General features: G+C 48.2%; 2 protein-coding genes across 3 annotated transcripts in view; both read right to left on the reverse strand.

Moving 5' to 3' along the window:
* Positions 1-882: 882 nt before the first annotated feature.
* ABHD5 (abhydrolase domain containing 5, lysophosphatidic acid acyltransferase) lies at positions 883-24,994 on the reverse strand. 2 transcript variants are annotated; one of them, XM_084754223.1, is made up of 7 exons: positions 24,832-24,994; positions 15,964-16,049; positions 13,022-13,394; positions 4,198-4,352; positions 2,882-2,993; positions 1,682-1,868; positions 883-1,211 (listed from the first exon to the last, which is right to left on the reverse strand). In XM_084754223.1, exons 1-7 carry the CDS (start codon positions 24,873-24,875, stop codon positions 1,122-1,124), a joined length of 1,047 nt encoding a protein of 348 aa, XP_084610349.1. In that variant the 5' UTR covers positions 24,876-24,994; the 3' UTR covers positions 883-1,121. The 2 variants fall into 2 exon arrangements, with proteins under 2 accessions (XP_084610349.1, XP_084610350.1); XM_084754224.1 differs by lacking the exon at positions 24,832-24,994 and adding an exon at positions 16,305-16,325.
* Positions 13,410-25,833, reverse strand: part of GASK1A (golgi associated kinase 1A) — a 401,830-nt gene continuing 389,406 nt past the window's right edge. Inside the window, exon 6 of the transcript XR_014773851.1 lies at positions 13,410-15,155. The gene's annotated coding sequence lies outside the window, so the exon portion shown is untranslated. The remainder of the gene's footprint in view (positions 15,156-25,833) is intronic.

Here is a 25,833-nt window from a genome sequence, read left to right on the forward strand (position 1 = left end):
ATAGAAATTTATATAATCTTACTTCAAGTATATAAATGATTAGATTAACATAATAGTCAATGAACACAAGGAACTCCTGGTGCTAAGAGACATAACAGCACTGAGTACTTTTAAATGTGAGTGGTAAAGAGTAATCTAGCTTAAGCACCGTGTACATTGGATGTTCATGAGAGCACAGTGTGACGGAGTTCACTGGAGGAAACAGTCTTAAGATCCCCGTAAGTGAGGAGACCTGTTCGTTTGTTACACCCTGGCTCCTGGGAAGGAAGAGACCGACTTTGGGTTCGGGCCTCCCGGTACTTAAATCACTGAGTGCATGTATATGGTGTTTTCACAGAACCTAGAACTAGATCATACAGGCAGTTTCCAAGGAAGCTAAGTGCTGCAGGGCACACACTTGACGTGCCACGCCCAGCTCCGCAGCCTCAAACATCACACAGGAGAGCCAGAGAAGTTACTGCTGGTGACTGACCCCCGTCAACTGACTAGACTCCCGCCTACTGACCCCCACCTACTGACCCCTGCCTACTGACCCCCACCTACTGACTCCCGCTGACTGACTCCCACCTACTGATCCCCCCTTTTAAACCAAAACTTATCCTTCTACTACATTTCAAAATGAAATATTCTAAACTCCATTTCAAAATGAAGTGTTCTAAATTGAATTTTTTTTTTTTTACATAAAACATACTTGGGTTAACTGTGTTAGTTGTTAGACGGTAAATCCATGCAAAGACAGTAAAGTGCACCTCCCCAGCATTTAACATGATAGACCAGAAGTCGTTTAGTTAAATTGGCATATAAACCACACTATGAATAGCACCTAACTAGCAAAGTTAAAAAAAAAAAATCTCAGCTGAAAAATCACAATTTTTCAGTACATCAGAAGGAAAAATAACCTTTATTGGGCTGCTATTAAATTGAGAGACTCTTGTGTATTTCAATTTTGTGCAGGAGAAAGGAAACCTCTCTCCTAGAAGGCACTACTTGGTTTACATGTGGACATGACCTCGTAAGAAAACTGCAGAGTCCAGTCCAGGAGGTGGCCTGGTTCTAGGGTTGAACTTCCTGTTTCCTGTGGTTGTGGGGTGCTGCTCAGGAGCAGCGTCAGCTCCAGGGGCTCAGTCTACTGTGCGGCAGATCTCCTTGACTTTCTGGTTGAACTCTTCTGGCTGATCTGCGTACACATAGTGCCCTGCCCCGAGGATGGCCTGGGAAGGAAGAACCAGTGAGCGACAGTACAACTGAGTATAAACAGAGAGCACTGCACCCTGGGAGACAACGCCAGTGAGACTCATCCGAAACCCACCACTGATTTCCATCAAACGGCTCTGAGATAAACAGGAAAACCTCCTGAATCCTAACCCCACCACACAAGAGCCAACACAAATACCCTCTAGCCCGATGGGCAAACGCAGGAGCCAATAAAAACTGAGTGTGCCTCAGCAGTGGGTGGGTGTGAGCCTGTGTGATACTGGACCAGCCTTTCAGTATCGCCAGGGAGACTGGGAAGGCCCTCCCTCAAGAAGGTGATTCACACTGGGACATACAGGTGTGCGTGGCTCAAACCTCGCCCACATCGCCATGGACCACGGGACTATGCTGGGGAGTCCAGTCTGGAAACCTCAAGGAAGCAATCAGACGTCACCATGCATGAAAAACACGCCAGCTGCACACTCACGATTGTCTTCACATATGACTTCGGCCGCAGTGACTGGATGCTGGTGCCAGAGTTGCCATCTATGCAGGACCGGGCGCCGAAGATCACTGAGACGGGAATGTCCGGGTGCAAGCCCCCTATCCGCTGGAGCATCGGCCGCTTTGCCCACCCGTAAGGGATCGTCATGTTTTTGAAAGCTGTCTCACCACTGTTGAGAGATGGAGAGGAGCACACTACATGACCTGTGTCCGTGCTGCAGTCTCACCTGTTAGAACACACTCACGCCTGGCTGTCCCAGCATTTAAGAACATCTGTTTAGTTAAAGCTCTAAGCAATTTACTAGATAATGTGGGGGGGAAATCCACATGTAGGGGCTGCTCAGTAAGGAGGGCGGGGCTCTCCCAGAGGGCTGGAGAAGTATTACACAGATTTCTCACACGCACACGCCTACAAGGTTCTAGAAGCCCCTCTAAGCAGATCACTTCCTCTGTTTAATCTGGCACCTTTGTTGGGCAGCCTTCACACTCAGTTTGGGAAATACGCTTGAAGTGAAATTCTTTCATCTTTCACCCTAGACCTCCTCTTTGAGATTCCGACGCCTGCGTCCTCCTCAGATGAGACACACGCATGTAGGGGAGGAAGTGTATCTTATTTGCGATACTCGTTAGAACACATAGTGTCTACACAATGTCACTTTATGAATAGACAGGGGTGTATGGACTGGAAATATGTCTTTTAAAAATACATGTAACTACCAATAAACACATCCTTACAAAAGGAAAACATTGAAGCATGAGCAGCAGATTTAGAGCCTTAGTTTTCTAGGCACAGCAGGTCACATGTGAACTCACGGCGCCTGCGGCAGCAGGACCTACACAAGCTCACACAGACAAATCCCAGCGTGAGGGAGGAGGGGCTGAGGAGCCATGGTGACTGACTGGCAGCTGCTGGGAGAGGGAGGCCTGGTCTTCCTTAGGGGTGTGGTCCCTGGGGTCACCCGCCCTCTAGTAGGTCACACCCAAGAATATATGAGCAGCACCAACTGTATTTGGTGGGTTAGATAGAAATAAAAAATAAAAAGAGGCCACAAAGCTGGGTAGATAGGGAAGGGGAAAAGTTATGGCAGGAGTTGGGGGAAAGGTAAATATGATCAAAACAGATTATACAGAATGTTCAAAGAACTAATAAAAATGAGAAAAAATTCAGAACCATAAACCTTACCTTGGGGTCTGTACGTTACAGTGGTAGATGTACTCGGTCACAGTGTCATCCTCAAACATAGAGGAATACTTCCGTTTGAAATCAGGCCTTAAACGCTGCACTAGACTCAACCCTATGTGACAGAAAATAAAAGCACATATCTTCTAAGTTATAACTACAGGGTAAAGAACAGCATCTGTTTATATAGCAAGTGCTATCTATGTACATATGTCTATCCATGTCTTAAATATGTATTTAGGTTGGAAAAAGCATACATCCTGGAGTTGCTCTCCAGTTCCCTGAGGACAGATGGAAGTAAGAGCTGAAGGGTGTTCTACACTGACTTACAGATGTTAGAGGCTCAAAATATGTTCATATCCTAGAACTTGGTGCTGTGGAATAACTTTTCAAGTGATGTCACTGAATAAAGCAGCCTATACATAAAAACTCCACATTGGCCTGTGTTCTTTTCCCTCCATAACAACAAAATAACAGTATGTTACAGCCTAAATAAGCAAACTGGGATGTACACATTTTTTCCTCTATGATAAAATAACCTCAGAACTTCTGTTTGGGAAACTCGGATATGTCCTCCTGAGTCATGCTAATGGGACAAGGCATCAAGGACCACAGGAAGAAGAGCAAACGTCTCTTATAGGCGCAACTGTTGCAGGACTCCAGACTGTTAAAGAGTCACAGACACAGGCCAGGGCATGGCACACACCTCTAACCCTACCACTCAGAAGAGACACGGCGGGTCCCTGTGCACTTGAGGCCAGCCTGATCTACGCTCTGAGTTCCAGGCCAGCTGAGGCCAGCCTGATCTACGCTCTGAGTTCCAGGCTGGAGCTACATAGTGAGACCCTGTCTCAAGTTGAGAATTACCATCACCAGAGTCATAGAAACAAGCTCCAACATCACTAAGGAAACTACCAGAAAGTGCTGGAGCCAACCTTCCCACGCTGCTCATTAGGGGATTAATAAAATAACATTCAGTTATTTCTTGCTAAAAACACTTGTACAAGTTGTAAGGAGGCAAAGTGGTGGCATGTTTATGGCTGACTCACACTGGTCATCAGTAAGCACAGACGACCCCTTATCTGTGATGCCTCAACTTAGGACAGTAGAAACGCCACAGGTGCTCAGGAAGCTGCATTTTGACTGTTAATGGTTTTCTGCCTCTCTTGTGCTAACAGGAAGTGACAGTGGCCCACATGAGCAGCCATGTGGGCCTCCAGCAACCATGGTGCTGCTCCCCGCTGTCAGGCCGCAGTGAGGAAGCTTGCACTCCTCCGCTGTGTATCAGCCCTGCTGTTCCCCAGGACAGGAACACTCACCAAAAGGCCCTGCGATCCTGAGGCCAGCCAAGGGGTTAAAGGGAGTCAGTGCTGCTCCCAGGACCCTGATCCAAACTGGAATGGGCCTGTCTTGATCAGCAAGATCTGGTCGCTCAGGAAAACCCCATGGTTCTACTAAAATGAGGTGACTGACCCTGTGGAGGAAAAACAGACTTAAGTTCATTTGGTAAATTTGCCCTTTAACTGTAAAGAACTCGCAGTGGACAAACGCGAGGCAGACGGACCCTTCCAGAGAAGCCAGGCTTCTGCTCTATCAGCTCTCAGGGCTGGAAGGATCTGAGGGGTTATGGGGAAAGGCTCTGCTTACATGTAGACTTGGGTAGCAAAAGACATGCCAAGTATAACATATAACTGTATTTCCTGAAAGGAAAGACGAAGGAGAGGAGAAGGTGAGAAAGAAGAGGGGGGTTCTCTGCAGACGACCCCTGACCACTCAGAAGAAGACGGACACTGCGGAAATGACGAGATGTCAACATTACACTCATGAAAAGGCCCCGGATACGATGAGACAATGACTCTACAACTTTAAGCAAATTAGTATTCCCCCACAAACATGACCATAATGTAACAGGGCTAACAAAATGCATTTCAGTTTGGTAGTCGGGAACGTGGTGAAAGGAGTCTGTCTGTTTACTGCACTCACGCCATCATGATGGTCTAGCCATTCCCTCTCTTCCCAGTCCTCCTCACTAGCTGACTTCTTTATTCCAACTCCATACAAATACGCATTACACCATTAATAGTGTAATTCTGTCTTATGAAACTTATCCTGATAAAGAAAAGTCAGAACTGTGAGTTACTACCAGGTGACTGGTGTAATTTCCTCTATTCACCATAGAGATTATAATCAAAGCACGACCCCACCCTGACACAACAGCATTTGTGTCCACGGTAACCAGTGCGGTCACCCAACGCCAGGTCAACCCCAGGATGAGATGGCAACGTCTCTGATGGCCTCCCCAGTCACCGCTGAAAGCGTGGCGAACAACTGAAGACCGTCCAAACACAGAGTTCTAGAACACAGCTGCAGAGAACAGACTCAGGAGCATGGGGCAAACAGGCCACGCTCTCATCACAGATGGAAGGAAGCTGAGCCACACAGGACGTGCAGCAGGGTGCAATGGCTGCTAAGGCAGGAGGGGGCTGGCCGTCATCTCCCACTCCAGTATGCTAAGAGGACACCCCCGCTGGGCAGGCTTTCATTCCTAAAAGTACCAGAACGGTAAACTTTAGTTTACCGACCCTCAGCCAATTCAAGCCCTGACTTCCAGACTCTCTAGAGTCCTGAGACCATTGGTGGGAGAGAACTATGTAGCACAGGACAGCTGTGCACACTTAGTGTGTTTTCAAGTGTAAATTTTTTAAAAATGTTTTTAATAGTGTATGATAAAAATATCAGAAATACATTTTTTCCCCTCAATACAAAATGACAGGGCATAGGAGAGACATGCCAGAGGTGGGGCAGAACTGATGGAAACAGCAGAGGTTTACAGAGGGAAGCAATAGTCAGTTCCTGATACCTCCTAAACAAAGAAGTGGACCGTCCCTCCATCTCCCACTGTGCTGGAGGGAGGCAGCCTCGCCTGGCTCTGGGCAGTTACTGTGCTTTTGCTTGTCTGACTAAGTTCAACACATCATCATCCCTTCGGAACACGCCAGCCTAATGCACTGTGGGAAGCACATAGCCTAGAGGGAAGAAGCTCTGCTTGTTCTTGTAAACTGACGCAGGGCTGCTCAAGCCTGTCTTCAGGACCAGAGTGTCAACAGCGGCAGATGCTCGGGAAGCCTTTGCCGGTCTGGCTTTGGGCCTCAGTAACAATATCCGAAAGTTCAGTGGTGCCATCTTAGTCTAGTGTGGAGTGTAGTGGTCCCCCAGATGGCACAGGATCACGCTGCTGTTTGTTATGATAAAACCTCAGAAGTCATTACAGAGGTCAAGAGCTAGTGTGGTTTACTTTCAATAAAATGTACTATTTGGAATTGAAAAATACAACAAGCATGAGCATTGACATATATATTCTTTATAACATATGGCAAAAAAGAGTTTGAAAATAAAATTTCAAAGCCTGTAACATCAGAGATGTAGCTAGATTGTATCCACTTTAGCCACATGTGAGAGACCTCACAAAACAATCCCTGTTTTCCCTTGTGAGCCTCTGGAATACAGCAGACCAGGCAAAGCATGTGGTGCTGCCATGGGCCCTGTAAGCAGAATAATATATCCACAGAAGAATGTACACCGCAGAGGCACACTGAGGGAGGCTTACAGAAGAATGTACACCGCAGAGGCACACTGAAGGAAGCTTACAGAAGAATGTACACCACAGAGGCACACTGAAGGAGGCTTACAGAAGAATGTACACCGCAGAGGCACACTGAGGGAGGCTTACAGAAGAATGTACACCGCAGAGGCACACTGAGGGAGGCTTACAGAAGAATGTACACCACAGAGGCACACTGAAGGAAGCTTACAGAAGAATGTACACCGCAGAGGCACACTGAAGGAGGCTTACAGAAGAATGTACACTGCAGAGGCAGGCACACTAAAGGAGGCTTACAGAAGAATGTACACTGCAGAGGCACACTGAAGGAGGCTTACAGAAGAATGTACACCACAGAGGCACACTGAGGGAGGCTTACAGAAGAATGTACACCGCAGAGGCACACTGAGGGAGGCTTACAGAAGAATGTACACCGCAGAGGCACACTGAGGGAGGCTTACAGAAGAATGTACACCGCAGAGGCACACTGAGGGAGGCTTACAGAAGAATGTACACCGCAGAGGCACACTGAAGGAAGCTTACAGAAGAATGTACACCGCAGAGGCACACTGAAGGAGGCTTACAGAAGAATGTACACTGCAGAGGCACGCACACTAAAGGAGGCTTACAGAAGAATGTACACTGCAGAGGCACACTGAAGGAGGCTTACAGAAGAATGTATACCGCAGAGGCACACTGAAGGAGGCTTACAGAAGAATGTACACTGCAGAGGCACACTGAAGGAGGCTTACATCTCATTTTATTGTATTCTAGAGACCCTATGTAGCCTGGCCCAGCTTCAGCTCTGTAGTGCTCCTCCTGAGAGCTAAGACTGCAGACATGAGCCACTTCAGTGACCCACCCTGACAGGACTGTCAGCCTCACATGCAGGTAAAGAAGGAGTCTGAGAAGACAGCGCACCGGAGCCATCCTATCAGACATCTTCCTCAAGACACAGAGGGCAACTAAACTACAGGGAAATCACAGAGGCAGAAGAGCAGGAATAAGAGGACAGCCCATCGGCTTCACTGCATTCTTCTCATGGTTGTCACCAGCGTGCTGAGCTGCAGCACATACACAGCTTACACTGCTACACAAAGCAATGGGTCACATCCACACCAACAGCCCAGGATGGAGTGTTCTGTCTAAGTGAGCAGATAACTATGTACACTTGACTTCCCTAAGAGTCAGTCAGCTGCCGGCTGAATGAAACAACCGTACCAGTCAGCCCCAGAACTAAGAAGCCTCCTTGAAACAAGGAGAGGAACAAGGCAGGTGACCAGAAAGAATCCCAGCCCACGCAAAGCACTGCCAGGTGGGGGTACCCGGGCACTTCCTGTCAGCGCCAGGGCACTGGGGAGACAGGAAAGGCCTGGAACCAGAAAAGCACTTCCATTCTAGGTCAAGGACAAGAGCTTTCCTTAAGATGATTCCGGAAGCTGCTCAGCCAGGTCTGCATCGTCAGGAAGCAGTTAGGCAAGGGCAGCAGGAACTATTTGAGATAAGATTATCCCACAGTCTGTTATTAGTCAATACAAGTCAGAGCCTGGACTGGATGTCTTTGCTGGCTCCCTTCTTCTTGTCTCTTTTTGAGACAGGATCTGTGTGCTCCAGGGAGGCCTCCAGCCTCTGCCTTCCCTGCCTGTCCCCAGGAGCTGAGGTGGCAGGTTTGCACTATAGCACGTGGCTCATGAACCACCTTCTAAGTTTCCATCACATCCTTTTACTATAGCAAATACCTGTAACGCAGACATTTCCTTGCAAAGAAACGAAATCTATAAAGAAAATCTGAACAGCTGAGAAGAAGGGGCAAATATCTTGCTGCCAACACTGGCTACTTAAGGGAAGGCAGCTAACACTCCTCAGGAAGCAAGGCGCGCTAACATTTGTGACTCTGCATATTAATCTACTAATGAAATTAAGGTAGCATCTTCACTCACCACATTGTAGTATAAAGTGGGATGAAGCTAGGTACAGTGGCACATGCCTGTAATCTCAGTACTCAGATAGGCAGAGGCAGGTGGATCACTGTGAGTTTGAGGCCAGCCTGGTCTACAAAGAGAGTCCAGGACAGCTAAGGCTACACAGAGAAACCTGTCTCAGAAAACGAACAAACAAAATAAACAAAGTGAGATGAACCGAGGCCACTGTCTGGGAAGGAACAAGGGGCTGTGGCTTCCTTTGGAGTCATCCACTAACAGTTCACAATTTCTCTGCCCGCTGGCCAGCCCTAGACAGCCCGCTGGCCAGCCCTCGACAGCCCGCTGGCCAGCCCTAGACAGCCCGCTGGCCAGCCCTCGGCAGCCCGCTGGCCAGCCCTAGACAGCCCGCTGGCCAGCCCTCGACAGCCCGCTGGCCAGCCCTAGACAGCCCGCTGGCCAGCCCTAGACAGCCCGCTGGCCAGCCCTAGACAGCCCGCTGGCCAGCCCTAGACAGCCCGCTGGCCAGCCCTCGACAGCCCAGACGCCTGCCCAGCATGGGGCCTTTACAATGTTCACCTCATTGCCTATAATAATTCCTCTTTCAGATCTCAGCTCTAGAAATATTTCTTTAGGCCATCACTGGATCAGGAGTCAGATCCGGCTCTCACAGCACTGCCACCTCCTTACCACAGCATCATCGCAGCTGTTGCCGCTGTGCTATGTATGTGGTCATCGTAACTGTGGCAGCTGGAAAGCAGGTCATTTTGAAGTTCACCTGTGTCTGGCAAGTTTTATGAAGTCAAAAGTATGAGTTAAAAACAAAAATATAATTAAGCCAGGCATGGCAGCACACATCTTTGATCACAGGAGGCAGAAGCAGACAGATCTCTTTGAGTTCAAGGCCAGCTCGGTTAACACAAGTTCCAGAACAGCCAGGGCTATAGAGACCCCATCTCAAAAAAAAAAAAAAACAAAAAAACAAAAAAACAAAAAACAAAACCCAAATAAGATAATGTTACACTAGATAGAAAAAAAGAACAAAAGAATATAGCTTGAGTATCTTAGCGTGGGTAGCGCACTCTTCTGACAGCAAGAAGAACAATTTAGACACATTACATGGTCTGTGCATCCTCACATGTGCTGTAACCCACTGCTGAGCAGGTCTGGGCTCCCACAGTGCTCTGGCTTTGTTTCCAGCACTAGGCACAAACATTCATAACAATGTATCTGAAATGCAGTCAGCTCTGTGAGGAATCAATAGTTGCTACTCTCTCCCACAGATGGCTTTTACGCATTCCACTACTGCAAATGAAAAGGTCACCGACTCTCGTAGGCAGCAGCGAGCTGTACAGGGCTGAGAGTGTAACTGTGGAGCTGGGCGACCACAGTCTGGCCCACAGCCTCATCAGAGATGCTGTAACACACATGACCACGGCTGCTTACACAGCCAAGGGGCCGACCCTCACAAAGACGCTGCTATCTTAACTGTTTTCTTCCCTTTCTCACAAACATCAGTAGGTTTCTGTCACTGTGAGTAGGATGTGATCAAACACTAGCCTTAAAATGCCCCCTAAGAAAATAAAGTTTTGTTTTGTTTTTAATGAGCAGGTCTTCTGGTTGACAAGACTAACACTGTCAAGCATATAAGGAACTTTGAATCCACCAGAACACTCCAGTAAAAAGGGTAAAGTTTGCACACCAAATCTGGGGAGAAAAGGAGCTGTGGCAGAGACCAAACAGCATACTGTACCACATGCCCGCGGCTGGGCAGACCACACGCCTGCAGCTGTACAACAGGGCAGCCTCGTGGTAGGTTCAGACACTCTGAGAATGACTATGCATGCCTCCTCCATAGTCCTCAACGCCCATGATCTCTGCAAGTCTAGATGTAAAACACAGTCCAGTAGAAAAACCTACCAGCAACACAGACACACTAATATCCTTCTCTTCTGTAAAGAAGGCGCCAAGCAGAGCCAACTTCTTTTATTTTCTTTGGACTTAAGTGTGACTTCTGCTAGAACAGCAATATCATAGGAAACAGTACAAAAACAGTAGGAAGATTCTAGAGCGAACACCCACTGATTCAAGGACTGAAAAACAGTTCTGGCCGAGCATAGTGGGTTAAGTCCACAATCCCGACTCTCAGGGAGAAAAGGCATGAGGCTGAAGTTTGAGGTAAGCATGGGTTACATAGTCAGTCAGAGGTGAGCAACTGTACAGTGAGGGCCTAGACAGAGGTGAGCCACTGCACAGTGAGGGCCTAGTCAGTCAGAGGTGAGCCACTGCACAGTGAGGGCCTAGTCAGTCAGAGGTGAGCCACTGCACAGTGAGGGCCTAGTCAGAGGTGAGCCACTGCACAGTGAGGGCCTAGTCAGTCAGAGGTGAGCCACTGCACAGTGAGGGCCTAGTCAGTCAGAGGTGAGCCACTGTACAGTGAGGTCCTAGTCAGAGGTGAGCCACTGCACAGTGAGGTTCTAGTCAGAGGTGAGCCACTGCACAGTGAGGTCCTAGTCAGTCAGAGGTGAGCCACTGCACAGTGAGGTTCTAGTCAGAGGTGAGCCACTGCACAGTGAGGTCCTAGTCAGTCAGAGGTGAGCCACTGCACAGTGAGGTTCTAGTCAGAGGTGAGCCACTGCACAGTGAGGGCCTAGTCAGTCAGAGGTGAGCCACTGCACAGTGAGGTTCTAGTCAGAGGTGAGCCACTGCACAGTGAGGTCCTAGTCAGTCAGAGGTGAGCCACTGCACAGTGAGGTTCTAGTCAGAGGTGAGCCACTGCACAGTGAGGGCCTAGTCAGTCAGAGGTGAGCCACTGCACAGTGAGGTTCTAGTCAGAGGTGAGCCACTGCACAGTGAGGTCCTAGTCACTCAGAGGTGAGCCACTGCACAGTGAGGGCCTAGTCAGTCAGAGGTAAGCCACTGCACAGTGAGGTCCTAGTCAGAGGTGAGCCACTGCACAGTGAGGTTCTAGTCAGAGGTGAGCCACTGTACAGTGAGGTCCTAGTCAGAGGTGAGCCACTGTACAATGAGGTTCTAGTCAGTCAGAGGTGAGCCACTGCACAGTGAGGTCCTAGTCAGTCAGAGGTGAGCCACTATACAGTGAGGTCCTAGTCAGTCAGAGGTGAGCCACTGCACAGTGAGGGCCTAGTCAGTCAGAGGTAAGCCACTGCACAGTGAGGTTCTAGTCACTCAGAGGTGAGCCACTGCACAGTGAGGTCCTAGTCAGTCAGAGGTGAGCCACTGCACAGTGAGGGCCTAGTCAGTCAGAGGTGAGCCACTGCACAGTGAGGGCCTAGACAGAGGTGAGCCACTGCACAGTGAGATCCTAGTCAGAGGTGAGCCACTGCACAGTGAGGTCCTAGTCAGTCAGAGGTGAGCCACTGCACAGTGAGGTTCTAGTCAGAGGTGAGCCACTGCACAGTGAGGTCCTAGTCAGTCAGAGGTGAGCCACTGCACAGTGAGGGCCTAGTCAGTCAGAGGTGAGCCACTGCACAGTGAGGTTCTAGTCACTCAGAGGTGAGCCACTGCACAGTGAGGTCCTAGTCAGTCAGAGGTGAGCCACTGCACAGTGAGGGCCTAGTCAGTCAGAGGTGAGCCACTGCACAGTGAGGGCCTAGTCAGTCAGAGGTGAGCCACTGCACAGTGAGATCCTAGTCAGAGGTGAGCCACTGTATAGTGAGGTCCTAGTCAGAGGTGAGCCACTGCACAGTGAGGTCCTAGTCAGTCAGAGGTGAGCCACTGTACAGTGAGGTCCTAGTCAGTCAGAGGTGAGCCACTGCACAGTGAGGTCCTAGTCAGTCAGAGGTGAGCCACTGCACAGTGAGGGCCTAGTCAGAGGTGAGCCACTGCACAGTGAGGTCCTAGTCAGTCAGAGGTGAGCCACTGTACAGTGAGGTCCTAGTCAGTCAGAGGTGAGCCACTGCACAGTGAGGGCCTAGTCAGTCAGAGGTAAGCCACTGTACAGTGAGGTCCTAGTCAGAGGTGAGCCACTGCACAGTGAGGGCCTAGTCAGAGGTGAGCCACTGCACAGTGAGGTCCTCTTTTTCTTAAGAGGTCTGCAATGAAAAAGTTTAGGGAATGATAGTCAAAACCAGAAGGAAACTATAGTTCAGAGCCTACATCGAGTGCTCAGTCAAGGAAACCTAGCCTGCTTCCCATTATTACTTAACTTACTGCAATTTAGTGAAAAGTCTGGAAAAGCCTGCTGTACCCAAAGGCTTATTTGCAATAGTAAAAATAAGTAATTCCACCATGGTATTTTATTGGTGGCTTATGGTTATACATTAGGCCAGATGTAGTGTACACAGGACACAGAGGCAGGAAGATCTCTGTTAATTGGAGGCCATTATGGACTACATAGTGAGTTCCAGGCCAGTCAGAGCTACACAGTGAGAGACTGTCTCAGAAAATCTTACACATTAGATTTTGTATAATTATGAATAACAAGTATAATGTCCTTTGTCAAACTTATCAATATACAGTACATATAATAAGGAAATATGATTTCATTTCTCTAGCTATAAAATTGGCTACCAGTTGTGGTCATCTGTCTACAGGGTCGTGTAAGGCTGCTCAGTAGCCAGAGCCCAGCACGGGGCTCCCTCCTCTGCTGCTGACACTCACCTGGATGGGTACTTCAGTGCGTAAGCAGCAGCCAAGAACCCTCCCAAGTTGTGTCCAAGCAGGATCATTTTGTCCAAGCCGAGGGCACATCTCCACTCTTCGATGGACTCCACAAACTGATTCTCCACTTCTTCTGCATCACTGTCAAACCTAGGTCTACTGCTTCTTCCAAAGCCCAACAGGTCAAAGGCATAGACAGGCCTATCGGTGCTCAGATCCTCAAAATTCAGGGCCCAGAGTCCAAGCCCCCCTCCGAAGCCATGGAGAAGAACCAGTGGTGTCTTGTTGGGAACGCTGTGCGAGAACATCAGTGTCCATACTCTGTTTCCATTAGATATGCGGACAGGCTCTTTCTTGTAAGTGCAGGGGACACCTGGTGAAGAGAGCACGCCCTCAGCGTCACTGCTTCTGAGGACTCTCAGAGCAAGCACAGCCTCACTACGTTAGCTTCTATTCTCTCGGCCCCTAAAGGAGCGGAGACCTGACCGAAGCAAACCTAAGTGGCCATTCCTTGTAACTACGTGGGAAGACTTACCTTAGACAGGCCTCAAGTACCTGTGGTCAGAGCCTCTGGCAAGTCATGTGACCTCCTGACTTCTCCACACTCTAGCGCACTGAGGGGATTGCATACCCAGAACAGGACAAGAACTTCGTGGTCACTGAAGCCATTAGCTTTGCAGTCAAATCAAAAGAATGCCATCTTGAATTTCCAGAGCACTTGACAGATTAGCATGTGCGACTGAAGTCACACTTGAAAACATCATGGAAAGTCATCAGGAACTTGGGGACGTATCAATCGTATGGACAGCAAACACTAACCGGTGAGTGAGATCATCTTTTAGTAGAAAGGAGAGACCACAGGGAATGACCCCCTCATAATGAGGCGACCTGAGAGCCAGCAGTTGGCCAGAAAATAAAAACAATACAGTTCTGTAGACCAAACCCTTGTCCTCAAATGCCTTAAGACTAAATGCTTTAAAGCCCTCTAGTTGACCAAAGATAAAACTGAACCTGATTTAGATTAAATTATCAACTGAATAGCTACACTCTAAGGATGTTCTTAATTACCTGGGCACATTCATGTGCAACAGACAGAGTATGGCAGCCACATGTTTCTTCCCTTCAGTCAAAGAAGTAACCTTAGGTTTTATATATATAATGGCAGCAAAGACAAAGGCAGCATTTATTTGGAATTTTAACAAATGCCCTGCCCTTAACTGGGAAGAAATTCCCTCACTTAGAAAAGGACATGACGCAGGATTTGCAGCAAGCCAAGTCTCTTCAGCTTTTGACACAAGCCTGAGACCATCCCATTAAACTTGTATGTACATCTAGTGAGGGCTTATCCCAGTGCTCAGCAGTGCTCATGTCTGACCTCACATGAGGTCAGGGCCAGCCTCCAATCAGACAGTGGTACACCCACTGGGCAAATAGCATTTTAAATAAATCTCCTAACACAAGTTTTTATTTTGGTAAACCAGAGTGAAAATTCTGCTAGTTTTGTATAGACAACATTATCCAGGAACATGGAATAGAAATTAATTTTTATGTTAAAAGCACACAACCGGGCTAACTAGTCATTCCTAAGACTGTAGCCAGCTAAGGTCACTTACTCTGGAATTGTCAAATGTCCAGACAAGAAGCTCACTGATGGTGAGGACATGATACAGACAGACATCAGCAGAAACATCCAGTAATCACATACAGGAAGCCCTGACTTACCAACTCCTGTTGATTCTATCAGTAGAAGTCTGGGTCAATTCAGTACTCAAAATAAAAAGCAACAGGATCCCACACCAATGCGAACATTGATTTAAAGAGTGGCACAGGCGAAAGGAACGCAAAGGAGAGCCCTACCCCGCGGTTTAGAGTCAAGGAACAGGAGGCGAACAAGGTGAGCTGCCCAAGCGCTGGCGCCACCTCACAGCAGCCTGGGCCAGGTCACTTGTTCATGTCTAGAATACGCTCCACTAGCAAGACTCTGGAACATTAAGAATCTACTCTCAGCCGGGCGTGGTGGCGCACGCCTTTAATCCCAGCACTCAGGAGGCAGAGGCAGGTGGATCTCTGTGAGTTCAAGGCCAGCCTGGTCTACAAAGTGAGTCCAGGACAGCCAAGGCTGCACAGAGAAACCCTGTTTAAAAATTTTTTTAAAAGGATGTGTCCTCAAGTATATAGTTTGGGCACACTGGGAGAATCTCTAAAGTATTAAAGCTTTACTAGCCATTCTTTAAAAATATTTTGTTTTTAATTTTGTGCATATACGAGTGTGTGTGCATGTGTGTGTGTGTGTGTGTGTGTGCATGTGTGTGTGCGTGTAATGTGCATGTGTGTGTGTGGTAAGTGCAGGTACCCATGGGGGCCAGAGGCATCAGATCCTTTGGAGCTCCAGCTGCAAGTGGCTGTGATGCACCTGCCACGAGTGCTAAAACTCAACTCTGGTGTTCGGCAAAAGCAACACACGCTGCTACCAATTGAGCTGCCTCTCTAGCCCCCTACTTGCCCTTTTGTGACAAATGAGTCATAAAAACAAGAACCCAGCTCACTAGTGAGATCTGCATGCCAAATGCATTTTCGGGCAAGTAGGTAACGTTCTTATAAACACTTTAATATGGAATGGCTTGTTACTATTATTGTCAAATACATTAACATTAAAATTTTTTCAAATCAATTTCAATTCTTCTAATAAATATCAATAACTATAATCCATAAGCAATGCTCTTTGGAATCCTTACCACTTTAAGAGTTTAACAGGAATCCAAGACCCCAAAACCCAACAATCACTGCCCCTCCTCCTCCTGTGCCACACGCTGACACAGAGGAGCAAGAAGGCTCTTTTGCTGCAGCTAACACACCATACTCTAATCTTCAGTCAGGGCAGTATAACGCAGCAGGCCCATTTTAGTAACTAGCTCAAGGCACTTACAAGAGGAAAAGCTTACATTTTAACATTTTCTCTTCAGCTTCTTTAAGATGTGATGTAGACGTAGGACACCAGGTAGGAAGCCACCCGGTCAGCCATCCTGACCTAAAACACCGAAAACAAAATGCAAACAGGTGAGGCCACTTTTCTCAACCCTGAGCTCCTGCATCCTGAAGAAGCCTCAGAGCCTCCCCTCCCCCCTCTGTGTGAGGGCTACTACAGGCCTCACAAGTCACTGGGGCAGTCACTGAGTGCCTACAGGCAGGTGACAAGAGGCCATTGTGGCCTCAAGGGTAGTCAACTCCAAATAGTTACATAAAGAAGGGAGGGAGGGGGAGGGAGAGGAGGGACAGCACTCACACAGTAAGGCAGTCTCTCAACAGGACAGAAGTGCAAAGAAGCTGAAGACCATGAATGAACAGGTTCTCCTCATCTCAACAACAGGCTTAAAATGACAGGAGAACTTCTATTAATAATTCTAATTTAAAAAACATAGAAAAAAACAGGTTCAGATGTTGCAAGAAATTGCAAAGAGCTGCTGGCCTGTGTGCAAGCTCCCTGGCGCAGCTGGCTAGCTGTTAATGGGCAGGCCACCTTGATAAGGCTGATATGGCACCAAAGGAACAAGGAAAGCAGCACAGAGGCAACAGCGGAGGAAAGATATGGCGAGGTCACAGCTGACGCTTGCTGGGAGCCAACTATGAGGTGGGTGAGCCTTCAGCCTTAGGTCTGGCAGCAGACCAAAACCTTACTGCAGTAACTTGCTGCAACACAGAGTTCAGCAGCCATCTGCAGCTGGCAAGGATTCAGTCAGGGTAGTGAGACATTCCCAGTGAAAGAAAAATGAATTTGAAAAAGTGATCCATTCCGTATGAAAGTGGAGGGCCTGAACCAATAGCATTGGCAAGAGGGACAGAGACGTGAAGATTTGGCCAAAGAATACTTGAAACTGAAACAGGCTGCATGTGAGCAATGGTTGGAAGATGTAGTCACGAGTCCTGGGGTTCTGCCTCAGAGTACCACTAACATGACAGAGGACACACTACACACAAACAGGGACTGGGTACAGTCCATGGTAATCATTAGTCTAGCATGCAGGAGGCCCTGGGTCTGACTTCCTGTACCTCAAAGAGAATGAAACAAGCAACAACAACCTGCTGTGAGTAGAGAGCTAAGTTCGGGAAGAGCTGACTCAGCCACTCACTTTCCCTGGGCTTCTCGGGCTCTCCCTGCGGTCCTCGTCCCTGTAAACCACACAGTGTGAGACAGGTGCTCAGACACTAGTGTCGGCGCAATGATTAGGTCACTTATCTAGGTGTGCTTAGTCCACAGCAGGCCGGACTCACACCAGGATAAAGGATGCACAGCTGGTACCAAAATTGGACACTTTGAGCTCAATTTTGAAAGCCCCCCAAATCCCCAATGTCCACAGGGAACTACCTCCCTCAAAACGGCCAAGGAGTTGCCCATTGTCCAGACAGCCACACCCCTTGGACCTGCGTGGCAGGCACTTTACGATCTGTCTGCTTCTACTCAGCTTTTCTCTTGCTTTGCCTCGTCCCTCTCAACACTTCACACTACTGCATGCGTCTAAGGTGCAAGCAGCTCTTCCTCGGTCCTAATGCCTCACTGTCTCAGAGACAGACTTCCTGATGTCCTTGCTACCGACAGTTACTGTGGTCAGTGGCTATTTGTTTGCATGGTCATCTGCTCACTGCACGGTGAAAGGCTCTCAAAGCTGGCCTTACACCCAGTGGGCACCTGAGGCTGCCGTCACCAGCCCAGCGGAAGTGTGGTGAAGAGGGCAGACGGCTCTCTCCACACAGAGCACCTGGAGCACACCTCAGTGCATGGCAGGGCAAGAGCTGGAATCTTCCAAACAAAACCATAACCTAATGTTAACACAAGGAAGAGCATCAGAAAGCTGTGCACCACCAGGCCTGGATAATTTTTTTAATTTTCTAAACAGAAGGCAATGTAATTTTGTTTGTTGTTAAATTATCACTAAACCGAAGCTCTTCTGTCCTTGACCAGGCATCACGTCTCTATTTGACCATAAAATAATGAACAGGAAGCTACTTATAACTGAAGCTCATCACCTTTCCTAAACAAACATCCTTCAGAACATAGTATGGTTCTTCGCTAGAGACAATCAGAGGTCATTACAAACAAACGACCCTGAAGTAAAGGGAACAATAATCTACTCTTTCTCCAAACGGCATACACAGCTGGGAAAGCGCAAATGAAGCGTCAATCATTAAGACAACACATGGGCTGCCAACTTTCTTAGTACCAGGACTAGAAGTGCCATAGCTATGAAGCTGACTGACACTGGCACAGGCCTCCCCTACCACTTCCATGCTTGACAAAGCATACTTTTCCTCTGTGAGGCAGGCTCTTGGGTAGCCCAAGCTTGTAGAGCGGCCTGGAGGTTTTGCCTCACTTGCCTGTACGCCTGGAATCTCAGGTGTGAACCACCATATGTGGCCCACAAAAGCAACCTTTAAAGTCATGAAATTTTACCTTCTAATGACCAGTTAAATTTAGTGTTTGTAAACCTAGTGGGTTACATTAAAAATTAAGAGGCACTAAATATATATATTTCCATAGCTACTTTTCATCAATGCAGGGCCATTTTTATAAACAAGATTTCTCTATAGCATATTTAAAGTGGAAAACCCCCACATAATTTCATTCCTAATAGCACTGTGAAGACAGCATTTCCCCTAAGCACTAACAAGGGCTTCTGTCCAGGTTTGCTTTAATCAGATTATTGGCAGGATGGTATACAGAAGCTGACTTCTAAGTCTATCTCTAAGAGGAAGTACTAAACTCACACCAGCCCCCAAGGAATACTTCTGAAGAGTGAGAGGCAGCGGCCTGTCTGCCCTTCAGCCTTCGTTCAGGGTCCTCATCCCTTTCTTGCTGCCCCTGTCTTCCCTGGCCAGCCCTCTCGGCTGCCATTCAGCTGTCTGGCACTCCCTGGGCTTAGCATGTGGAGAGAGAAACCAAGCCTGTGAGGAGGTCACAGACTCAAAGTAACAACGACAAGGTCCAGGCGCAGACCAGAAAACTGAGATAGCTGTCTGCACAGTTGTGGAAAATAGAAAAGTATGACCTACTTAAGTAATAATCAATAAGCACTATTATCCATAGCCAAAGCCTGATTTCAGAAGAGATGGAGGTAACGATTGCAATACAAAGAAAAGCCATTCACAGCAAAGACTGTAACTTTGCCAGAGTAATCATATACAACACCAGGAAGGCTGCCAGCTGTGCCGAAGGGTTTCCTGTAAAAGTGCTATGACATGGGCACTGACCTTGTTGGTAAGGAAGAAGATATGAACCCTGAAGTACCTAATTTAAAATAGAAAATAATTAAAGATCTTGATCTAGATTTATAACCACTAAAGTAGAAACAAAAAAAATTAGGAAAATTTTAGGAGACCACACTAAAAGCGAAGACTCCCAGGAAAACCAAGTAGTTGTGATAAAACATAATATATTTACAAAGTGTCCTGCGTTCCCACTGAACTTTCTACCTAGTTTTTTGTAACTATCACTAACAATGTATTTGTTGCTCATGCCATGAACACTTAAGTTCCTGGTAATTCCTGTTTTGTTCTCTGAGGCATTTGACTATCTATAGTGTTACTAAACCTGAATTGCACAATCTGTAAATATTGTGAAATAGTGAAAGAGGTTTCAAAGTATCCTGAAGAAAATATACAGAGGTCTGGCCAATTTCCACACACTCTTTTGGCCACTTAAGATAATATTTTTAATTAGGTTATAAGTAAAGAGGATTTCATTATGTTACAGTTTTGCTTGAAATCGTCCCCATCCCTCCTGATATCAGCAAGAGGAGAAAATTTGCTTACTATTGTTCTCTGTAAAATAGTCTAATCATGAAACTGTTTATTTAAAGAAACCATGAACCTCTAAAATAATTCATCAATAAAAGAAGCTAAGAGCCGGGCATGACGGTGCATGGAGTCTAGCCTGGGCTACACTGTGAGTCCAGGACAGCCAAGGCTACACAGAGAAACCCTGTCTCAAAAAAAAAAAAAAAAAAAAAAGCTAGAAACTTCCAAATTGGAACTGCAGCACAATCAAAGGCCTTCTTACTGGAAACAGAATTTTAAACCCTATTCTTGTGAAAGAGGGGAGAGAATGTGCCTCTCATAAGTACAATTTATGTGATGAACACAACATTTTTAAATGCGTGACCCTTAAAGGAGTCAGGTTAGCACTGGCCACGACACCCACGGCAGCACCTGCCCTCTAATAATCTATATGTTCATTTAGTCTGTTAAAAGCTGAGTGGTGTGACTCGGGCCTGTAATGCCAGCACTCAGCAGGCTGAAGCAGAAAGCCTGGGATTTTGAGACCAGTCTAGGCTATACAGGAATACACCCTCTTATAAAGCCAAGAGCTTACATACCACATGCATACACATACACGCGTGTCCTCTCTGTGACAGTCCCTGCCTTCCTCACACAGTAAACCACCCTTGAGGAGAAGAGTCAGACACACGGAAGCAGCCACATGTGAACACTCACACTCACTGCTCAACAGGTCAGAGCAATATTTCTTTAAGTCAGTTCTAAAAGAAGATAACAAAATGAGAAGTCCCAGGTCTCAAAGCCAATAATTATTTTTAATAAAATTATCCTTTTTAAAGAAACTCACAACAGGGCATTTAGTTTAACTAAAAATTTAACAATTAGTCAAGGCTATTTTTAAAATAACAGTAATGTTTCAGAATAGGTGTTAAAATAGTCTGAGTCACATCTCTGAGTCCTGTAATGTGCTGTTTAGCAATGTTCTGCTTATGTGGCTCACTCCTGAGTGTATACTCTTTGGTTCCTGTCACAGGATTGATGTCTTCATTTGCTGGTCTGTGACAGGCATCCTGGAGTGCCACAACACAGGGACAAGCGCCGGTTCATCTGAGGTCAAGAAACAAGAGTCCTGCTTCTCGTGCCCAGGAGTTAAGTGTGGGATTCTAATCGCTGTCCTACTCTAATACAGACATTTCTGCGCATCTTATGAAAACATGCCATACAGTGAGCAGATCGTAAACAGTATTTAAGTGACACAAAGAGCTTAGAGCTGACTGTGGTGGCACATGCCTGCAATCCTGGTATCTGGGAGGCAGGGGCAGAAAATTCAAAAGTTCAAGGCCACAATCTTGTCTTCAAAAAAATATTTAAAGAAATGCCTTGGAGGCCGAGGAGATAAAAAGCCCCACTGTGAAAGCACAAGGACCTGAGCTCAGACCACAGCACTCACGTGAGGGAACACGGCCTAGCGTGCCTGTCACACCAACACTGGTTGCAGATGCCAGGCTCTAGACTAGCAAAACAGCAAGCTTCAGGTTTAGTGAGAGACCCTGTGTCTCAGGAGTGAGGCAGAGTGACAGAGGAAGGCACCTAATGTCCTTCCCCATCTGCCGTCCACAGGCAACACACATGCACACACACACACGCGCGCATGTACACACACACACACACACACACACACACACACACACACACACACATGCATCACACAAACCTACAAAACGCCATGACCTTAAAGAAGGATGGTAACAATCACAGGAAACACAGCGAAACACACCATGAAGAACAGCAGGGAAGCGCTGACTGTGATTACGAAGCGTGGACAACAAAGCTGAGTGGAAGCCACACAGATTCCAAGTGGCTTTGCAGTCAGGCCGGGGACGTGCCACAGCTACAATAAAGCCACTGTGTGTGGAGAAGAGTGTGGTTCCTCCTGGGGAAAGTAACAATGAGATGAAATATATTTGTGTGCTACTAAGCTTGCAAAAATCCAAGGAAAGAATGCGAAGGTTTTGAACTAAGTGGCCCCCGGATAACAGTGGGACAAGAAAGGGCAGGTTGTTAGACTCCACGGGGATTTGATCATTGATTTGTTATCCAGAGACAGTAAGGGAACAGATTTGATTGACAGAGCCAGTTAAAAGATGTAGGTAACCAGAACTCTGCAACTGTCTTCAAAAATTAGGAGGGGGGGGGAGCTGTGCACTTTGTGCTATTTAAAGGGAGGAAGACACACATGAGGGTGTGGCCGAGACATGTTAAACTGGAAAGACCTAGACACAAACAGCTGGAAACACAAACACACACTCATACACAGCGCAGAAGGGCGTGAGACCCCAGTCCTTCACAGACAAGATCGCTCAAGGGCTGTTCATAAGTTTATTGAAAAAGATGATGATCATAATAATAGTAAACTCTTAGGGAATTACTGTATTTAGAACATAGTTAAAAGAATAGAAGCTAATAAAACTAACTTTTGGTCTTGGGTAAGAGAGTAAACAAAATGTTTTGAGTTAGCTGTCTAGTAAGAGTTTCACTGTAGTACTGAATACTGAAAGGACTCAAACGCGGGGCTGTAGCTCCGTGGTACAGTGCTCATGTGAGGTCTTGAGGTTACTAAGTACTGGCACTGAAATTTTTCATGATTTTGAAGAAGTCTTGGCAGTAGCAGCAGGAAGGAATTACAGATCTTAACAGGTTTTTAGGAGGCAAGATGATGAAGCTCACTCTTCAATCTCCAACACAGGACTATACAGAGACTTTAACACGTGCCGCCCCGCATGACACTGGCAAACCTGAGGCAGCAAGGGAGAAATTCTCTGTCCTAGTTAATGCATTTGGTGACTTCTACGGTGTAAACACTCCCATGGTGGCTGGTCTCATAAGCTGGTGCTATACAACTTCTGAAAACCCAGCAAGGGGCTGCCAGTGCGGACCAACCACAGCATGCCTGGCAACGGCACACTTGTGTGGTGGCTTCCCCTAAACTCTACCAGCACGTAACTCTCTGGGACATCATTACAGCAATTCGCAGAAATCTACCCTATTCCTATTATATCTGGCTTTCTCAACTGTATTGCAACTGAAAAGGATAGGATTTTGAAAGCTTCCCAGTACACTTGTCTTCACAAAAAGCCACAAAGGGAAAGAAAAATAATTATATGCTCCAAGAAGCTGTGGACGACTGCTTTATAATTGTCTTATTAATGTCATCTCCCCATCTGTATTAAGTTACAAGAAAATGAGGTATTTTGGTCATAGTTCTGGAGATATAAAGTAGGGATTACTTCTCCTGTCAGGCTTCTCCTGATAAAATCCCAGGGTGGCACAGGGCAAGACACAGGGAGCTGAGAACATAGTTTGTACATAACCTGTCTGTCCCCTCTTCTCATAAAACAAGGATTCAGTCACCAGGACGCCACTCTCACCGTCTCACCCTAATCACTTGCCAAAGCCTTGCCTCTTCCAGTTAACTCCCCTCAATGAGGATTAAATTCCAACATGTGACGCCTCTTAGGACACTCAGATCATTGCAGCACCATCTAAGCTCAACTGTCCAGAAGAACTTGACTTAAACCAGGAGGCAGATAATCCCTGAGTCCAGATCCAGTCGCGAAGCAGCAGGCACACGAGGAAAATGCCTTAAAACTACACGCAGACACCTGAAGGGGTGGGTTCCAACTCGGCCTCCTGCTTGGGTGGTGGCAGTTTCTAATGAAAATGGGTGCGGTCCGATCTAAGCAAGGGTAGGTAGAGATTAGGATCACGGGAACACACTGGGGGAGCACCCGGTAGGCACTTAGCCTGCTCAGGCCTTGCTTGGTCCAGCTCAGAAGGCCCAGCACCGCTCAAGTGCCTGGCTAGAGCAGCACGGAGGCTGGTCCTGCGCTCAGTGACCTGCAGTCCTCGCCCACGCCCCGCGTCCCTCTCACTGGTGGGCTCTGGATTCCAGATCCTCACCATGTCAAGACCACAAAGGGTCCACAGGCTAGGCGTCAGCGCCTGAAAATGTCCCGGCAAATTTCACAGGGACACAAGCTGTGTCACGTGACACTCCGTGTTTCATATCGATGTAACTAGGCAGTTCAACAGCAAATCAAAACAGAGAGGATGTAGTTTCTAATCCTTAGCACCTTTCCAAAATACTTCCATATTAACACAACCTATCTTTCCTATAATATCTTCCCTATGCAAACGTCTCCACATATCTGAAGTAGAACTGTCAAAATACTTAATTTGTACAGGAGAGATGCATAGTCCCGTCCACACAAAACAGCCTTTTGAGAAGCGATGCAATAACTTTCACGTTGATTTAAAATTTCCATCAATTATTATTCTATTCACAAGGGTATCTGATATATATCAAAGTCGGAAAAGAATAACTTAAAATGAGTCTATTAAAAAGCTGGGTGCGGTGGATCACACCTGTGACTCCAACACTGGGTATTTTGGGGGTTGGATCTCTGCAAATTTGAAGCTAGCCTGGTCTATATAGATTTCCAGGCCAGCCAGGGCTACACAGGGAGATCCTGGCGAGAGAGAGTGAGAAAGAGAAACAGTGGAGAGGAGGTAGAGAGGGGGGAGGGAGGGAGGGGGAGGGAAAGAGGGAGAGAGAGAGAAAGAGGGAGAGGGAGAGAGAGAGAGGGAGGGAGGGAGGGAGGGAGAGAGAATATAGAGAATATGAATATGAGGCACCTGCCCTTCAACTTCCACAAAGTTTGCAGCCTAGAAGCCTGGCGCCAACTTCTCCAGTAAAGCTGGACGCCCGGTCACGAGAGCGCGCCGGGGAGTGGGACGATCGCCCGTCCGCCGCCCTCCCCGCGGGGTTCTGGTGTCCCGGGAGCCGCACTCCCACCCTCCGTCGCCCCGCTCCCCGCGTCCGGTGTCCGCGGCGCCGGCGGGAGGGGTGTCCGTCCCGGCCTTGCTCGCCGGCCGCTGTCCCCGGCGCGACCTGTCGGCCCGGACGCCGGGGAGAGACATCGCCCGTGCCCCCCGCCCCCGCCCTGTCCGCCCGGGATCGGCCCTCGCCGGGTGAGCCTCACCCCCCGCCGGTGTCCGCCGAGTCCACCTCCTCCTCCGCCGCCATCGCCTCCCTCGGCGCCGCCGCGCAACCGCAGGAACGCACCCCGGAGCCGGCTGACAGGCCGACTGGGCGGCCCCGGGCCGCGGCCGCCCTTAAGACCGCGCCGCCCGCGCATGCGTCGTGCGCCCGGGTCGGGCCACGCCAGGTTCCGGGTCCCCGCCGCTGCCGGGCCTCCCCGCCGCGCATGCGCCGCCGGCCCGCCTGCCGTGCGGAGGCTGGGGCCGCCGGGAAGGAAGGAAGGAAGGTCAGCCCATCCAAATAATCACCATTGATGCGTCATTCCGCCCGGGATGCACTGCCCGGGGCGGGGCGCTGGGCGAGCTGTCAGCTGCCTGGTGCCTGAAGTGAGACCGGGACTGGAGACAGCCAGAGTCACGGCAGAGGTGGGCGTGCTGTGCTGGTGGCCCAGGCCAGCCCTTCCTTTATGGTGGTGCTCACCGGGAGAGGGCGGCTCACTGCACCTTCAGGCCAACCGCAGCCAGAGTGGGCACTGCTCTGACCCTAACCTGCGCTTCACCCTCCAGGTTCTAGACACATGGGAAAGCTGAGAGCCTGTGTGAGGGTACTTAGAATTACACACACACACCATCACCACCACCCCCACGCCCCCATCCCCGCTACCATGGTCTCTAGAGAGCAGAGAGGGGGAGGGGAGAGGGAGAGAAAGGAGGAGGGCAGAGGGAGGATTCCTAGAGTACATTCTGAAAGATGGGTGGCCCATGAGGCCATGGTGGTACACAGCATAACAGGAGTCAGAGGCAGGCCCAAATCGGTGAGTTGGGCCAGCCTGATCTACCTAGTGAGGTCCAGGCCAGCCAGGGCTACACAGTGAAACCCTGTCTTTAAAATAAATTTCAAGTGGAGGACGGCTAGAGAGATGGCTCAGTGGTGAAAAGCACATACTGTCCTTGAGGAGGAGAATGGGTTTGTTTTCCAGCGCCCATGTGGGGCCCGCACAGCT

This window comes from Acomys minous (assembly GCF_964271855.1).
Source record: "Acomys minous genome assembly, chromosome: 13".
NCBI lineage: Eukaryota > Metazoa > Chordata > Mammalia > Rodentia > Muridae > Acomys > Acomys minous.